Source organism: Podarcis bocagei (assembly GCF_964188305.1).
Source record: "Podarcis bocagei genome assembly, chromosome: 13".
Classification (NCBI taxonomy): domain Eukaryota; kingdom Metazoa; phylum Chordata; class Lepidosauria; order Squamata; family Lacertidae; genus Podarcis; species Podarcis bocagei.
The window spans coordinates 47,686,749-47,701,686 of record NC_138138.1 but is presented as its reverse complement, the minus strand read 5'-3'; the positions used below and the strand labels follow the sequence as shown (position 1 = coordinate 47,701,686).

Here is a 14,938-nt window from a genome sequence, read left to right as displayed (position 1 = left end):
GGTGGAGAGGATGAAACATCCCACCACCGTTATTCTCACAGCAACCCATGAAGTAGGTCAGGTCAAGAGATTATGAATGAACCAGACAGAAACAGTTTGCTCCCCCTTTCATAGTACTAGATCCAGGGCCACGGAACAAAGCTGAAAGCAAAGAGATTCAAGATGGAAGAAGGGTATTCATCATCCCATACACTCCATTAGACTGTGAAATTTGCTACCACAGGACATGGTGGGAGCCACCAACAAAGATGGTTTTAGAATAGGATTGGAGAAGTTGATGGAGGATACAGCAATTGGTGGCTACTGGTAATGAGGGCTACATAGTGACCAGTTTACTTGAACTCACCACTTGCCAAGCTCTCTCTCTGCTTCATTTCTTCCCTTTCATTCAGCAAGATACCTTCCTAAATACAAGTTTCTTCATTGCCCTTTTGATTTCTTCACTTCTCAAGGAATAGATGATGGGGTTTAGTGCAGGGGTGATAGCTGTGTAGAAAATGGACATCACCTTCTGAACCGAGTTGGTTGTGGCTGGCTGCAAGTATATGAGGACACAAGGGACATAGAGAGTCAAGACCACGATGAGATGAGCTGTGCAGGTGGAGAAAGCTTTTCTCTTTCCTTCCTCCGAGCGCATCTTCAGTATGGTGGCAACAATATGTGCATAGGAGCCCGCGATCAAGATGAAGCAACAGAGGGCAACCACGCCAACATTGATCATGATGACAACTTTGTTTATCGATGTGTCAGCACAGGCCACTTTGAGCAAAGGTGGGACATCACAGAAGTAGTGCTCAAGCTCATAAGGGCCACAGTAAGGGAGACGGAAAGTGAGGACGGTCTGAATAGTAGAATGGATGGTCCCAACGAGGCACGTTCCAGCTATGAACTGGGCACAAACCATCTTGCTCATAATGGAAGAGTAGCGAAGGGGGTTGCATATGGCCACATAACGATCAAAGGCCATGACAGTGAGGAGAAAGCCCTCTGTGCCCCCACAGAAGTGGAAGAAGTAAAGCTGAGCCACACAGCTCTGGTAAGAGATGCTTTGAGAGCCATTGATGAAGCCAGCCATCATCTTCGGAACAGTGGTAGTGGAGTAACACACATCTAGGAGGGACAGTTCAGAGAGGAAGTAGTACATAGGGGAGTGGAGCTGAGGACTGAGGCGGATTGTGAAGAGTATGACGGCATTCCCGAGCAACGTCAAGAGGTAAATGGCAAGAAAGAGAGTGAAAAAGATCTGAAGACCCTGGACTTCAGAGAAACCCAGGAGGGTGAATTTAATCACAAGAGTGAAGTTGTCTTTCTCCATCTACCTTCAGTTGATTGTTGTGGTTGTTAATGGCACACACCTGAATGTGGGAAGAAAATAAGAATTTTGAGGAGGGGAAGTGGAGGAGGAGGAGGAGAAACTAATCAGTCCATTTTGATTTATCTACATTTCATTTTTTCCAATCAGTTTGCCACATTTCCACATCAATTTACATTTTTTAAAAATCCTCATGGAAATTCACCAGCATTTCTCCAAATATAGTCAGAATTCTGCATGCAATTTTGGCTAATACACACATTTTGGCAAAGCGTGTTCTTCATCACGGAGAGCACGTGTTGCGGTTGGGGATTCCAAGACACCTTGCTGTTTCTGGGCAGATGGTTTGGCCAACTCGTAAGCAGGGGTGGGCTGTTATTGGGGAAAATTACATGTTGCCATTTAGTGATTGACAGCCCTATTTGTTAAATACAAGGCACGCAGCAACGGACGTCCTCTTTCGCTGCGTGCTTCGGATCACCCGCCCTCCCTTCCCTAATGTTAGGCTGTTTGCTTGACCTTGCTATTGCCTGTCATGGGGTCGTCTGCTTTGGGGCAGGGGCCCGGTAGGAATTTTGCCATTTGGCTGATTAGTGTGTGCCACTTGGTTTTCGCCTACCGCGTAGCAAATCGTCATAACTTGTAAGGTTTGCGGTTAGGCATTGGTCTGGAATTGGTTGCTGGGGGGGGGTATGGATTCGGCTGTGCCTGCCCCTCCAAAATGCTGCTGCTGGTGGAGGGGTATGGATTCGGCTGTGCCTGCCCCTCCAAAATGCTGCTGCTGCTGCTGAAGGGTTTTACTGTTAAAGGAACCCAGGAGCTCCCCCATGCTTTTGTCCGAAACCCCCTGGCAAGGGGCTAGGGCCACGCAAGCCCCTGGGAGCATGCTGGGGAGAGGTGAGGCATGGTTTCCAGTCCCATCTCTCTCCCCATGTGACTTACCCTTCCTGACTTCACGGGGGGTGCGAATGTCAGAGCTGTCCCCGTGCGGGGTCAGTTAGTGCTACCAATGCCTAAGCAACCACTCACATTGCTGTATTTGAATAAAGTTGTGGCCAAAATTATGCCAAAAAAAACACAAAAATTAAGTGTCAATTGTGTTTTCCTTTGGGGGTGCATTGGGGACCTCGACACGAAAATAATTTTGCCTAACATAATGCATTCTGTATATTGATTTCACTAATATATGCATTTCTACGCACTCTTCCCCCTAATATGTGCATTTTTGTACACAGCATTTGGTTAGAGAGCAGCATTGTGAAATACAGAGAATAGCCAATTTTGATGGGTAGCTGTGTTTTCCTTCACTTTTTATTTCAGAAAGTTGAAACTAGGCAGGTTTGCTTCTCTTTTCTTCCAACAGCCACTTCCCACAGCCACTTCCCACAGCATAGTCTCCCTAATCAAATTAGGAGCAATATGCAGATCAGGTGTGTTCTCACCCTGAAATATCTGGGTTGAGGAGATAGCCCTCTTGAAGACATACTGAGCTATGAGAACATTGATTCTTAACTATGGACCTTTTCAGTCGGCAGTATTTGAACTTACCTGAACCACAAATAAGCCGGCAAAAATCAGTTGCATTGGCCTTCAAATGCAGAACATAGCTGTATCTCTCTGGCAGAAGATCTCCCTGTCTTTATAAGAGCTCTAGGATGTCTCCAGACAATGACTCTTGCATCAAAGTCAATACGTGATCTACAAGAACATGAGTCCCTCAACTATGGAAATTTCCAGTTGGAAGGATTTGAACTGCTGGTAAAACTGAATGTCAGATTAGTTGTATTCACGTGCACAATATTCTTGCAACTTGCAAATACTCTGACAAATAGATCTCCCTATATTTTTAGAGAGGGTTGATCCAAGTCAATGACCCATGCAGCTTCCTTAGCTGCCTTGAGAAGGAGCCAGTGTTTGCATCTTCTTCAGAAGTTGCAAGACACTTGAACGAGAAGCTCTAGAATGTACAAGGACAAAACAAATGTCTTCCTCAGCCACATTTCAAGGTCGGTTTGAGTACACCAGCTGGGGGAGTTATGAACCCTCTTCTCACCATATCTCTGGTTCTTATTCATCATGGGAGACGAGAATTCTCCCCAAGCATATTTTGACATCAGTTTGGTGACTCCAAGGAAAAGTACCTTAAAGGATCTGCACACCAAGTTTAATGAGCAATTACTGGTGTTTGCATCATTCGTGCAGAATAATAAATACCAGTGAGAAATGAGAGTTTTGTTGTTTTTGTTTCCATGCAGTATTTTATCTCTCCAAAGGACTTCTGATTTCATCAGACACCTTGTCTTACTACATTCGGTCATAAAATACAACAAATAACATTTTAGAATGAGATCAGGTTTAATAACAGAAAAATAAAGTGGTTTTTTTCATTTTCTATTTTTTGGATAATTTTATTGTTTATTTAACATAATTGTTACAAAATATAAGCAAAATGTTACAAATACATACATACATATATATTTCAAATAAGCACATATATATGAAAAAAGGAACAAAAGAGAAGAAACGAAGAAAAGAAGAAAGAAGAAAAAATAAAGAGGGGGGGAGAAGAAGAAATGTTGCTTCCTGATGTTTGGGTTATTCCTTCAGAGAAGCTGAGTACGGCTGGCTTAAAATGGTTCTGTTATTTCTTTCTGTCAAGGTCATGCTGACTATAATAATAAGGCCAGAAGGAGCCTGGGTTTCACCTTTCTATCTCTCTTTCCTTCTGGTATGGTGTTCTGTATATAGTATGCTTACTTAGTGTTAAGGTTTCAGTCTTATTATAAGTTACTGTAAGTTTAAGTTAAGTCTGCTGCAACTGGATTTCTTACGGACAGTGCCAATCCTGAATGTACAGTGGTACCTCGGGTTAAGAACTTAATTCGTTCTGGAGGTCTGTTCTTAACCTGAAACTGTTCTTAACCTGAAGCACCACTTTAGCTAATGGGGTCTCCTGCTGCCACTGTGCCACTGCTGTACGATTTCTGTTCTCATCCCGAAGCAAAGTTCTTGACCCGAGGTACTATTTCTAGGTTAGTGGAGTCTGTAACCTGAAGCGTATGTAACCTGAAGCGTATGTAACCCGAGGTACCACTGTATTGGATTTGTGACCATCTGCCTTCAGTAGCCATAAAGCTCTGCTGAATGAAATATTAATTGCCTCTGGTCTATTTTGGGGGGAATCCTGCAGCTAAGTTTTTACTCTGCTAACTATACGTTGGAGTTCTCCTCTGGATCAATATGAGTAGTATTCATGGCACGACTATCCCCCACAAATAGACATAGGATTGTATCTAACAATGTTATGCTCAGAATAGACCCATTGAAAATATTGGAGCAAATATAGTCATGTCCATTAAGAACATAACATCAGAAGACCACTACTGGATCACGCCCAAGGCCCAGCTAGCCCAACATCCTGTTCTCACAATGGCAAACCAATAGCCCACAGGAAGATCTATGCGCAACAGCAACTCTCCCCACTTGTGATTCCCAGCAACTGGCATTCAGAGGTTCTGCTCTGAGCAAGATTAGCAGTGGCGACAACTCATAGAGGTACAATTCATCCCAACTCATGGTGCTTCTGTCTACAGAAGCTGCATTGCTGTCCTTCAAGAAAACACCTTCTTGAATGCCAGTTTCTTCACCATCTTCTTGATTTCTTCATTTCTCAAGGTGTAGATGATGGGGTTCAGGGCAGGTGTCACAGATGTGTAAAAGAGGGCCACAATGTTCAGGGCGGAGTGGTTGGTGGATGGCTGCATGTAAATGATTATGCAAGGGCCATAAAGGAGGAGGACTACAGTGAGGTGAGACGCGCAGGTGGAGAAGGCCTTCCTCTTCCCTTCCTCGGAGCGCATCTTGAGAATTGTGGTGGCAATGCGGATATAAGAACCAAGGATCAAAGCAAAGCTGCTCAGTGCCACAACACCAATGTTCACTGTGACCACGGTCTCATTCAGAGAGGTTTCTGCACAGGCTACCTTCAGTAAGGGCGGAACATCACAGAAATAGTGGTCAAGTTTGTAAGGCCCACAGTAAGGGAGGCGAAATGTGAGCACAGTCTGAAGAGTCGAATGAAGTGCCCCCACCAGGCAGGTTGCAGTCACCAGTCTGATGCAAGACACGTTGCTCATGATCCCAGAGTAGCGGAGAGGGTCACAGATGGCCACATAGCGGTCATATGCCATGACAGTGAGCAGGAAACACTCGGTGCCTCCAAAGAAGTGGAAGGCATAGAGCTGAGCCACACAGCCCTCAAAGGAAATGGCTTGGGAACCAGTCAGGAAGCTGGTCAGCATCTTGGGCACGGTGGTGCTGGAATAAAGCACATCCAGGATGGAAAGCTCGCTAAGAAAATAGTACATGGGGGAATGGAGCACAGGGCTGAACCAGATGGTGAGGAATATGAGGATGTTTCCGAGAAGAGTCAACATGTAGATGAAAAGAAAGAGCAGGAAAAAGAGGAGCTGGAGCTCCAGAACATCAGAAAACCCAGAGAGAGTGAACTGAATCCCCACAGTCAGGTTGGGTTTCTTCATCTAATAGTGGTTGTGTTCCAGATCATGGGAGCCTAAGCAAGAAGGTATAGCACCTAAGCAAGAAGATCAAACAAAAGCAGAAATTCTTCTCTTCCCCCACAGCTGCCATTAGAAAAAACGGAGAAAGAAATGTTAAATACACATCACTATGCCATCCCTTTACTGAGCACTGGACAGAACACAATGAGCAGGATTTAATAAGCAGAAATATTGGACGCAGGTACATTTGATGGATGAGATGGGGTGTAGGCAAGCATGAGGATGGAAGTGGATTGGGTGTTTGGTGATAGTAGAGGTGCTGGCAAATTGAGCACAGGCTACTTCTAGGAATGGAGGAGAAATTTGGATCAGTTCACATCTGAAGGCAAACCTACCTAATTTACATTTCCCAGCACAACTCACAAACCAAAATGCAGCCATTCATTCAAAATTCTCACTTCTCTGAATTTTGCAATGCAGTTAGATTTGCCATACATCAGAAAAATTCCTGACATGTCCTAGTTTTCGGGTGTAAAAATTGTGTCAGGGGGGATTTTTGCAGAATTGGGGAAATGTCTGGGAAAGCGTGATGGGAAAAGCAGCGGAAACAGCTCCAAAAGCTAAAAATCACTATGGGGGGAGGTGTTTCCCCAGCAATTTTGGTTTGTTCCCCCAAAAAACTCAACAAAAACTCCGGAATTTTACTTTTTTGAAATATCGTAACCCTAAATACTACCATGTAGTGTGTACAACAATGCACATGCTAGGTTAACATGTGCATTTAAAAATATATTAGTGAAAATAACCTACAAAAATGCATTATATAAGGGGAAATGGCTTGCAGATATGTTTATACTGAGGGAAACTGCTACAGGTTTTTGCTGAAGGTGCTGAGAGTTGTTAGGAGACCCTTATTCCCCTCACAGAGCTACAATTCCCAGAGTTCCCTGGGATTGAGTGTTAAACCCCTCTGTGTAGATGGGGGTCTCAGAGTAGATCATTCTGGGCTAGATGGATCAATGTGCTTCTGACTCAGTAAAAGGCAGCATCATGTGTTCACATGAGTCCAAGCCATTTTTTTGCAAGTAAATCCAGATTTGAGTGAAGGCTCCGGCAATAGAATTCCCCAGCATTGTCACAGTAGCAATAGGTGCAGCGGGAAGGTAAACAGCATTTCCGTGCACTGCTCTGGTTCGCCAGAAGCGGCTTAGTCAGGCTGGCCACATGACCCAGAAGCTGTACGCCGGCTCCCTCGGCCAATAAAACGAGATGAGCGCCCCAGAGTGGGCCATGACTGGACATAATGGTCAGGGGTCCCTTTACCTTTATCTTATGCTTAAAATCCCTTTCAAACTATCTCTGAACCACACTTGATGAACAAACACTAGTTTTGCACCCCTATGTTAACACAAAAACAACCTTGAATCTGATTTACATTACTCAGTTTGTCAGAGTAAAACAAAACAAAACAAAACAAATATGTTGAAGAGTCATCCAAGCTACCTTTCCTCCAAAGGACTACAGAAATTCCACCATGGGTACATCTGATATCAAGGCCTTTGAAAGTCCCTTCTACATTTTAATCCATTGCAGCTGATCACTTTATCGTCATGAAGGAATTTATGGCGACTCTCCTGTTGTGCATGTTGAACATGGGCAGGATGGAAAGAGAAAACATTTTATAAACATCCTGTAACCCCAGGGAGACAACCAAATAATTCCCCTCAGAGTAAAGGTGCTGAGACGCAGGCAAGCATGTGTTCGTAAATTATATTGATTTATTTCCCTTGCTATTTCCTAAGCAAGGGACAGGATTAATGTTGCAATAAGAGGACGTTCATAGGGAGTGGACTGTAGGTTCATTCCTTATCTAAGATTCTATAGTGTGACAAATATGATTACATTGGCAGTTCCCCTTCTGCCAGTGCTTTTCTTCTAGAAAAATAGTGCACTCACCATGAAGTTGTTACACTAAATGCCACATTTTTAACCAGTGCTTTTCACCCTGGAAAACAGGTGCCGGTACTACATAACCTTGAGTACCATCAGAAAAAAACACTGCTTACTGCTTATACACCAAAGACTCCAAAAGCACTGCACAATTGATATTCTCCCCTGTAATTATTAAAATTACAATAATCAATTCACCTGGCCAAGGCTCCAGAAGTCAGAGTGGAAAAAGGATCAACAGGCAAGTCTGAAATGATTATAAGCTCCCCAGCGCTTCATAGGCATATGGTAAGGGAGGAGAGAGAGGCTGGGCTTTGTTACCTATCATTTATCAGTTTCCCCCTTTCATATCAAATCACTGTATGTTGTTTGGCATCTGAGGCTTTCTGTTGTGACAGTCTTTAAGTTGACAATAAGGTGAATACGTGTCCCTTAAAGTACCAAATTGACAGAGTCAACGACCACCCAATCTCTCTTGTTCAAATCAGGTAGAGGACAGCAATAATATTGTAGAGAGAAACAGGAGTGTCTATGCAGAGAAGGACATTTGTCATCAGAATATTTCTTTTGCTTCTGCTTCTCCCCAACATGGGGTCCCAAGGACAAAGTGCTAAATGCACAACAAATAATCCTGTTCATGTTCCACACGAGTGGTATGAGCCAGGTGACCTGGTCATTGGTGCAATGGCATCTCATATCTGTTATATAGTCCCCAATTTATCCTTTGATATACACCCTTCCCAAGCCTTCATTTATAACCCAATGTAAGTAACCAGTGTTTTTTGTTTTTGTTTTTTTATTCCTTAAATGTTGTATCTGACTTAAAATAGCTTGGATTGATTTGGAATGAAAGCTTTAGAACTTTGTTTTTTTTAGAAATCTCCAGGCACACAGGCACTTTAGTATATTCTTCTGACACAGCGGTATAATACTACAGTGGTATCTCTGGTTGCGAGTGGGATCCGTTCTGGAGGCCCGTTTGCAACATGAAAATCCTACAACCTGAAGCACCGTATCTGCGCAGGTGCACAGCGCGATTTGGTGCTTGTGCGCTTTTGCGCATGTGCGAGCGGTGAAACCCAGAAGTAACCCTTTCCGGTACTTCCAGGTCGCTGCGGGACACAACCTGAAAAAACGTAACATGAAGCAAACGTAACATGAGGTATGACTGTATTGTCTAAAAAATGTATAAACCTTTCTGGTTGTGTCCTCTCTTTACAGAAAGGCAAGTGAATCTCTCATATCTAGATTATGTGCACTCTGTAATTTTCCCACTAAACAGTAACTCAATTCATTTGCAGAGTGATGACAAAGTTTTACCAGCACATCCTTGCTTTGGTCTTTGCTGTTGATGAGATCAACGAGAATCCCAGGATGTTGCCCAATGTCTCTCTGGGATTCCACATCTATGATAACTATTATGATTCAAAGATGAGCTACCGAACCACCCTGGACCTGATCTTTAAATCACGTCACTTTATTCCCAACTACAGGTGTGGCGTCCAGAAAAATGTAATAGGAGTCATTGGGGGACTTAGCTCTGATACCTCCTGGTGCATGGCAAACGTCTTAGGTCTTTTCAAGATTCCACAGGTAGAATATGGGTTTTGAACAGAAAAGAAGAAAACTATTCATGCCATAGTCGCTGAAATAAAAACCTCACACATACACTAGGTAAAAGAACATAAGGTTGACCACCCCACACCCTCTCTCCTCTCCCCGCCTATTTTCTTCCCAGTCCTATAATGCATATAACACCAATGTCTCACAACAAATGTAACTGATCTATAGAAAACACAACATGAAGAAAGAGACAATGCATGTGCTTTTGTAAATGAGGAAAATCTTTAATAAAAAATATTTTAATAAAGACAAATGCATAAATAATTCACAAAACGTTAATTAATAAAGTTCCTCCCATTAAAAATCAAGATATTCCATTCCTAGGGAACTAGGATGTTATCCAGCATTATTAATTTCAGAAGCTAATTGAAAACACTGTTTATTGTTATTGTTCCAGCATTTGGCCTTCTGCAGAGTTATATAGTGGTGTCTATATTGGGCTGTTCTCCTGCATTGTTGGATTTCATTCTTTGTTGTTTTAACCTTAGCTGAAAGTGTTTGGTATGGTATTTCTGTATTTTACTGATATTTTATATGATGTGGTTCATTGTGCTCAGAGAAGAATAACATATACAATCGAACAGAGATCTTCAGGATTCCCCAAGATATCTTCCCAAGAGAGTTATAAGTAGATAGAGAATCAACCTCTCTCTACAATCGCTATAAAGGTTAGAGAGCAAAAGAGCATGATCAACAATTTCTATTGCTCCACCTCCATCTTGGAGTTTTGTTGATTCATCCACCTACAGTATATTGACATGAGCCACGATAAATGCTCCCCTGTTCTTGGAGACTATCAATGTGTACAAGTATGAAGATCTGATGATGCCATAATAATAATAATAATATATGCAGAAAACATTGAGCAAGATTGTCTTTGTTATCTATGCAAATTGAGGTTGGTGCTGTCCCCAAACTTTGTACAGTAGGGATTCAGAGGTTTTCTATTGATATTCAAAGAAATTTTATTAACATGAGAATTTTTTTGCACTTGGATATGGTTGCCTTTTCCCTTCTCTAGATTTCATATGGTTCATTAGAACAAGGCATAAATGATCAAACCAAGATCCCTTCTTTCTACCGCATGGTCCCCAATGAGGACCTTCAGTATCAGGGAATAATCCAGTTACTTCTGCATTTTGGATGGAAATGGGTTGGGCTCATGACTACAGCTGATGAAGCTGGAGAACATTTCTTGCAGACAATTGAACCCATGTTTTTCAAGAATGGAATCTGTTCAGCATTCACAGAAAGAGTTGAACTCAATCTGCATTATAATGGTAACTTACTAAAAATGCTGTATGACTCAAAGATTTTGTTACCAACTTTCAAAACCAGCAAAGCCAGTGCAGTTCTTGTATATGGAGAAAGTAGATTTAATATATGGTTGTCAAGTGCTTTAAACATAATGGAGTTCACTCCGCTACTATTTCCTCAAAAGAAGTCACGTGAAGGAAAAGTATGGATTACAACACCCCAACTTGATTTCATATTATATAGCCTTCAAAAAAAATTAAATGTTAATATACAAGTGCTCCATGGTGCTATATCCTTTGCAATTGCCTCCAAGGAAATTCACAACTTTAAAGACTTTCTTCGGAGTATACGTCCTTATTGGACAGAGACAGATGGTTTTATCCAAGATTTATGGGAAGATGCATTCAGTTGTTCATTTCCAAATTCCACTCTCTCAATATTCAATGATCACATGTGTACTGGAGAAGAAATGCTGGAGAGCCTCCCTGCACCATTTTTTGAAATGAGCATGACTGGCCACAGCTATAGTATCTATAACGCTGTCTATGCTTTGGCACATGCCTTAAATAGCAAGCGATTGGCTGGAGCGATCCACAAGAGTAGAGATGCTAAGGAGAAACTCTCTCCTCAATATGTAGAACCTTGGCAGGTAACATTCTCTCTTACAAAGCATTCACTTCATTGATCCATTATGGGAGTAAGCATTTAATTATCAGTAAAGAAATAACAGAAAAGGACTTGAGAAATTAGAAAGAGTATTAGAATATTTCCTATAATGATAGTAAACAGATTTTAGATGGCACAGACTTTCATAAGCAACAAACTTACTCACATTTTACAGGGGGCAGTTGCACATACAAGCAAAATCATTTAAAGCCAGAATAACCTCTAGAAAACCAATTTTTTTTAAAAAAAACTTAAGAATTGCTGTACTTACTGGCGAGGGACAAATGTGGCTCTTCATCTTCCTTCTCCCCCTCCTCTCCCTCACTGAATGATGCTTCAGATGCTACAAGGACCAAAGAGTTTGAGAGATAGCCAGAAGAATGCTTCGCCTGTTGCACAGGGCACAATTGTGGAGCTTTGCATTCAGTGAGACCACAGTCACACCCTTCTCCTTCTCATACATCTTGACAGCAGAAACTAATGAAAGGTCCAGTCAGATGTTCTCATATTCCATTCCTACGCTCAGGGAACATGATGTTTGAGAACATGAATATGAGAGCATGAGCTCTTACTTGACTTCTCAAATTCCTTCCCTTTCTTGGATCTTGACAATGGCAGGTCCCAAGCAAGCAGGTCTATATCCTTAACTCTTTCACATTTATTTATAGAATTCTGTCAACTGTTGAATTTACAATGATTCATGTTTTCCTAGTCTTCCCATATGGGGAATTGAAACAAGGATGCTCTCCATTGTAAACTGAAGTGTTTAACTCTTAGAGGAAAGGGATTTAATACCATCTAGGAAAGCTCTTCAACAATCATAATCAGACTATTAGAATGCTGTATTGACCTTTTGATTCTCTTTCCACCTAGCTTCACTCATTCCTGCAGAGAATCTCGTTCAACAACAGTGCTGGAGATGAAATTAAATTCAATGAATATGGAGAGTTGGCAGCTGGCTTGGATATTACAAACTTGGTCACATTCCCAAATAGATCTTACATCAGAGTCAAAGTGGGAAGGTGGGACCCTCAGGCCCCTTCCGGCAAAGAGTTCACCATTAATGAGAACAGAATTAAATGGCACAGAGTCTTCACTGAGGTACAGAAATAACTGCACAGGCCATGAAATTCCATAATTAAGACTCCAGTGATGAGATAGAATCAAGGAGTATTCCAGACTTAAGAAGCTCTTGCTGCAGAGGTCAAATGTAGGAAACACCCATCCAAAGCATTTCTCTTCTATAGGGATTCAGCCCCCATCCCATCCATCACTGTCTTCAGACACTTGTCCAGCACCTTCACCACCTCCTCTCATTCCAATGGAATGGAAAGGTAGAACTTCACATCATCAGCATCCAGATGATACCATGAGCCAAATTCTAGGATATTATTCCTAACAGTTTCATTGATATAATAAATAGCACAGGAAACAGAATGGACCATATTGGGACACTACAACCCCAAAGCCATGGGGTGGTTTCCTAGTACTAGTTTCTCAAATGACCCTACAAGAAGTAACAGAAATAATTCACCCAAACCTTGTCTTCATATTAAACTCTTCCTATATCTTTGAATAGGTGCCGCCTCTTTCTATATGTAATGACAACTGCCATCCTGGATACGGGAAGAAAAAGAAGGAAGGAAGGAAGTTTTGCTGTTATGATTGTGATCCATGTCCAGAAGGAATGATCTCAAATGAGAAAGGTGGGAGATGTCATTTTAGGATATACCAATTTATTTTAATAAGCTCTGAACTCTTTGGCAAACTTGTTGTCATTAAACTGATGGAGGAGGGAAGGCTTAACTTAAATAGATGTGTTGTTGACATTGTTTATACAGTGGTGCCCCGCAAGATGAATGCCTCGCAAGACGGAAAACTCGCTAGACGAAAGAGTTTTCCGTTTTGGAGGTGCTTCGCAAAACGAATTTCCTATGGGCTTGCTTCGCAAGACGACAATGTCTTGCGAGTTCCTGCTGGTTTTTTTCCTTCCCCCCCCTTTTTCTAAGCCGCTAAGCCGCTTATCAGCTGATCCGATCAGCAGATAAGCCGCTAAAAGCAGCTAAAAGCCGCTAATAGCACTAATAGCGCTAATCCGCTAATCCTTCAATGGGCTATCTTCGCAAGACGAAAAAACCGCTAGACGAAGAGAATCGCAGAACAGATTCTTTTCGTCTTGCGAGGCACCACTGTAGTTAGTATCAATTTAATTCCATCCTTAAAACATATTAAAAATATTTTAAAATGGAAAGTCTATTTTACCTACAACTTCTACAAAGTTAGGGTGGAATAGAAGTGGTGGTCTCTCCTGAAAGACTTAGGTTGTTTGACAAAAGGTTGAAAGTCCCATTAATCTTGCCTTTCTGTGCTCCAAAGATTTCTGCAGTAATGTATTTTTAATTTTGCTATGCACTACAAGTCGTTACAACAAAAAGAGAAGGGAACCAGTAAAAAAGATGTCACCCATGTAGAAAATTCCAGATTTCATACAGAAGTTCTTAAACATTTTGAGATAGAAAATACTATCCTAAAATTTCAATGAGGAAATCCTTAAGAATAGTATTGGATGCTTAAAATTGTCATGCATTCTTTGTTTGTTTTCAGACATGGAAACATGTGTCAGTTGCCCAGCAGATCAGTTTCCAAAGAGCAGCCAGGATCTATGCATTCCTAAGATTCCAAACTTCCTAGCCTTTGATGAAAACTTGGCCATTGTTTCAACATCCTCTGTGCTTCTATTCTCTCTGATCACAATTCTGGTGCTTGGCATCTTCATTAAGCATCGCAATACAGCCATAGTCAAAGCCAATAACAGAAGCCTCACCTATGGTCTCCTTATCTCCCTCCTCTTGTGTTTCCTCTCTTCTTTGTTGTTTATTGGAAAACCTAATAAGATGACTTGCTTTCTCCGGCAAAATGCTTTTGGCATTGTCTTCTCTGTGGCCCTCTCCAGCATCTTAGCCAAAACCATATTGGTGGTTTTGGCTTTTATGGCTACCAAACCAGGATCCAATATGAGGAAATGGGTAGGCAAAGAACTGGCTTATTCCATTGTCTTTTCCTGCTCCATTATTCAAGTAGGGATCTGTCTTCTCTGGCTGGCAACCTCTCCCCCATACCCAGATGTGGACATGCACTCAATGCCTGAAGAAATCATATTTCTTTGTAATGAAGGGTCAGTCTCCATGTTCTATTGTGTTTTGAGTTACATGGGCTTCCTGGCCACTGTTAGCCTCTCAGTCGCCTTCCTAGCCAGGAAGTTGCCTGACACTTTCAATGAAGCCAAGTTCATCACCTTCAGCATGCTGGTTTTCTGCAGTGTTTGGCTCTCCTTCATTCCAACCTACCTGAGCACCAGAGGAAAATACATGGTGGCTGTGGAGATCTTCTCCATCTTTGCTTCTGGTGCTGGGTTACTGGCTTGTATTTTTGCCCCTAAATGCTACATTATTGTGGTGAGGCCTGACCTGAACAACAGAGAGCAGCTAACACAAAGGAAGGTTTAAATGACAGAGGAATTTGTAGCTCTGTTGGTTCTTAGGTTACCTGGACTTGCTGGCAGGTATCACTTTCCCCTGTTGTTTCCCCACCAAGACCTTACCAGAATATT

At 41.9% G+C, this 14,938-nt stretch overlaps 3 protein-coding genes across 3 annotated transcripts; 1 reads left to right on the top strand and 2 right to left on the bottom strand.

The window, feature by feature from the left end:
- Positions 1-388: 388 nt before the first annotated feature.
- LOC308570769 (olfactory receptor 10G4-like) lies at positions 389-11,673 on the bottom strand (the record flags this gene model as incomplete). Its single annotated transcript, XM_081165684.1, has 2 exons — positions 11,600-11,673; positions 389-1,355 (listed from the first exon to the last, which is right to left on the bottom strand). Exon 2 carries the CDS (start codon positions 1,313-1,315, stop codon positions 389-391), a length of 927 nt encoding a protein of 308 aa, XP_081021810.1. The 5' UTR covers positions 1,316-1,355; positions 11,600-11,673.
- LOC308572183 (olfactory receptor 10G4-like) lies at positions 4,924-5,853 on the bottom strand (the record flags this gene model as incomplete). Its single annotated transcript, XM_081168149.1, has 1 exon — positions 4,924-5,853. One exon carries the CDS (start codon positions 5,851-5,853, stop codon positions 4,924-4,926), a length of 930 nt encoding a protein of 309 aa, XP_081024275.1.
- LOC308570768 (vomeronasal type-2 receptor 26-like) lies at positions 8,371-14,834 on the top strand (the record flags this gene model as incomplete). The annotated part of the gene is made up of 6 exons (XM_081165683.1): positions 8,371-8,546; positions 9,084-9,375; positions 10,427-11,311; positions 12,202-12,429; positions 12,908-13,034; positions 13,933-14,834. 6 exons carry the CDS (start codon positions 8,371-8,373, stop codon positions 14,832-14,834), a joined length of 2,610 nt encoding a protein of 869 aa, XP_081021809.1.
- Positions 14,835-14,938: the final 104 nt, after the last annotated feature.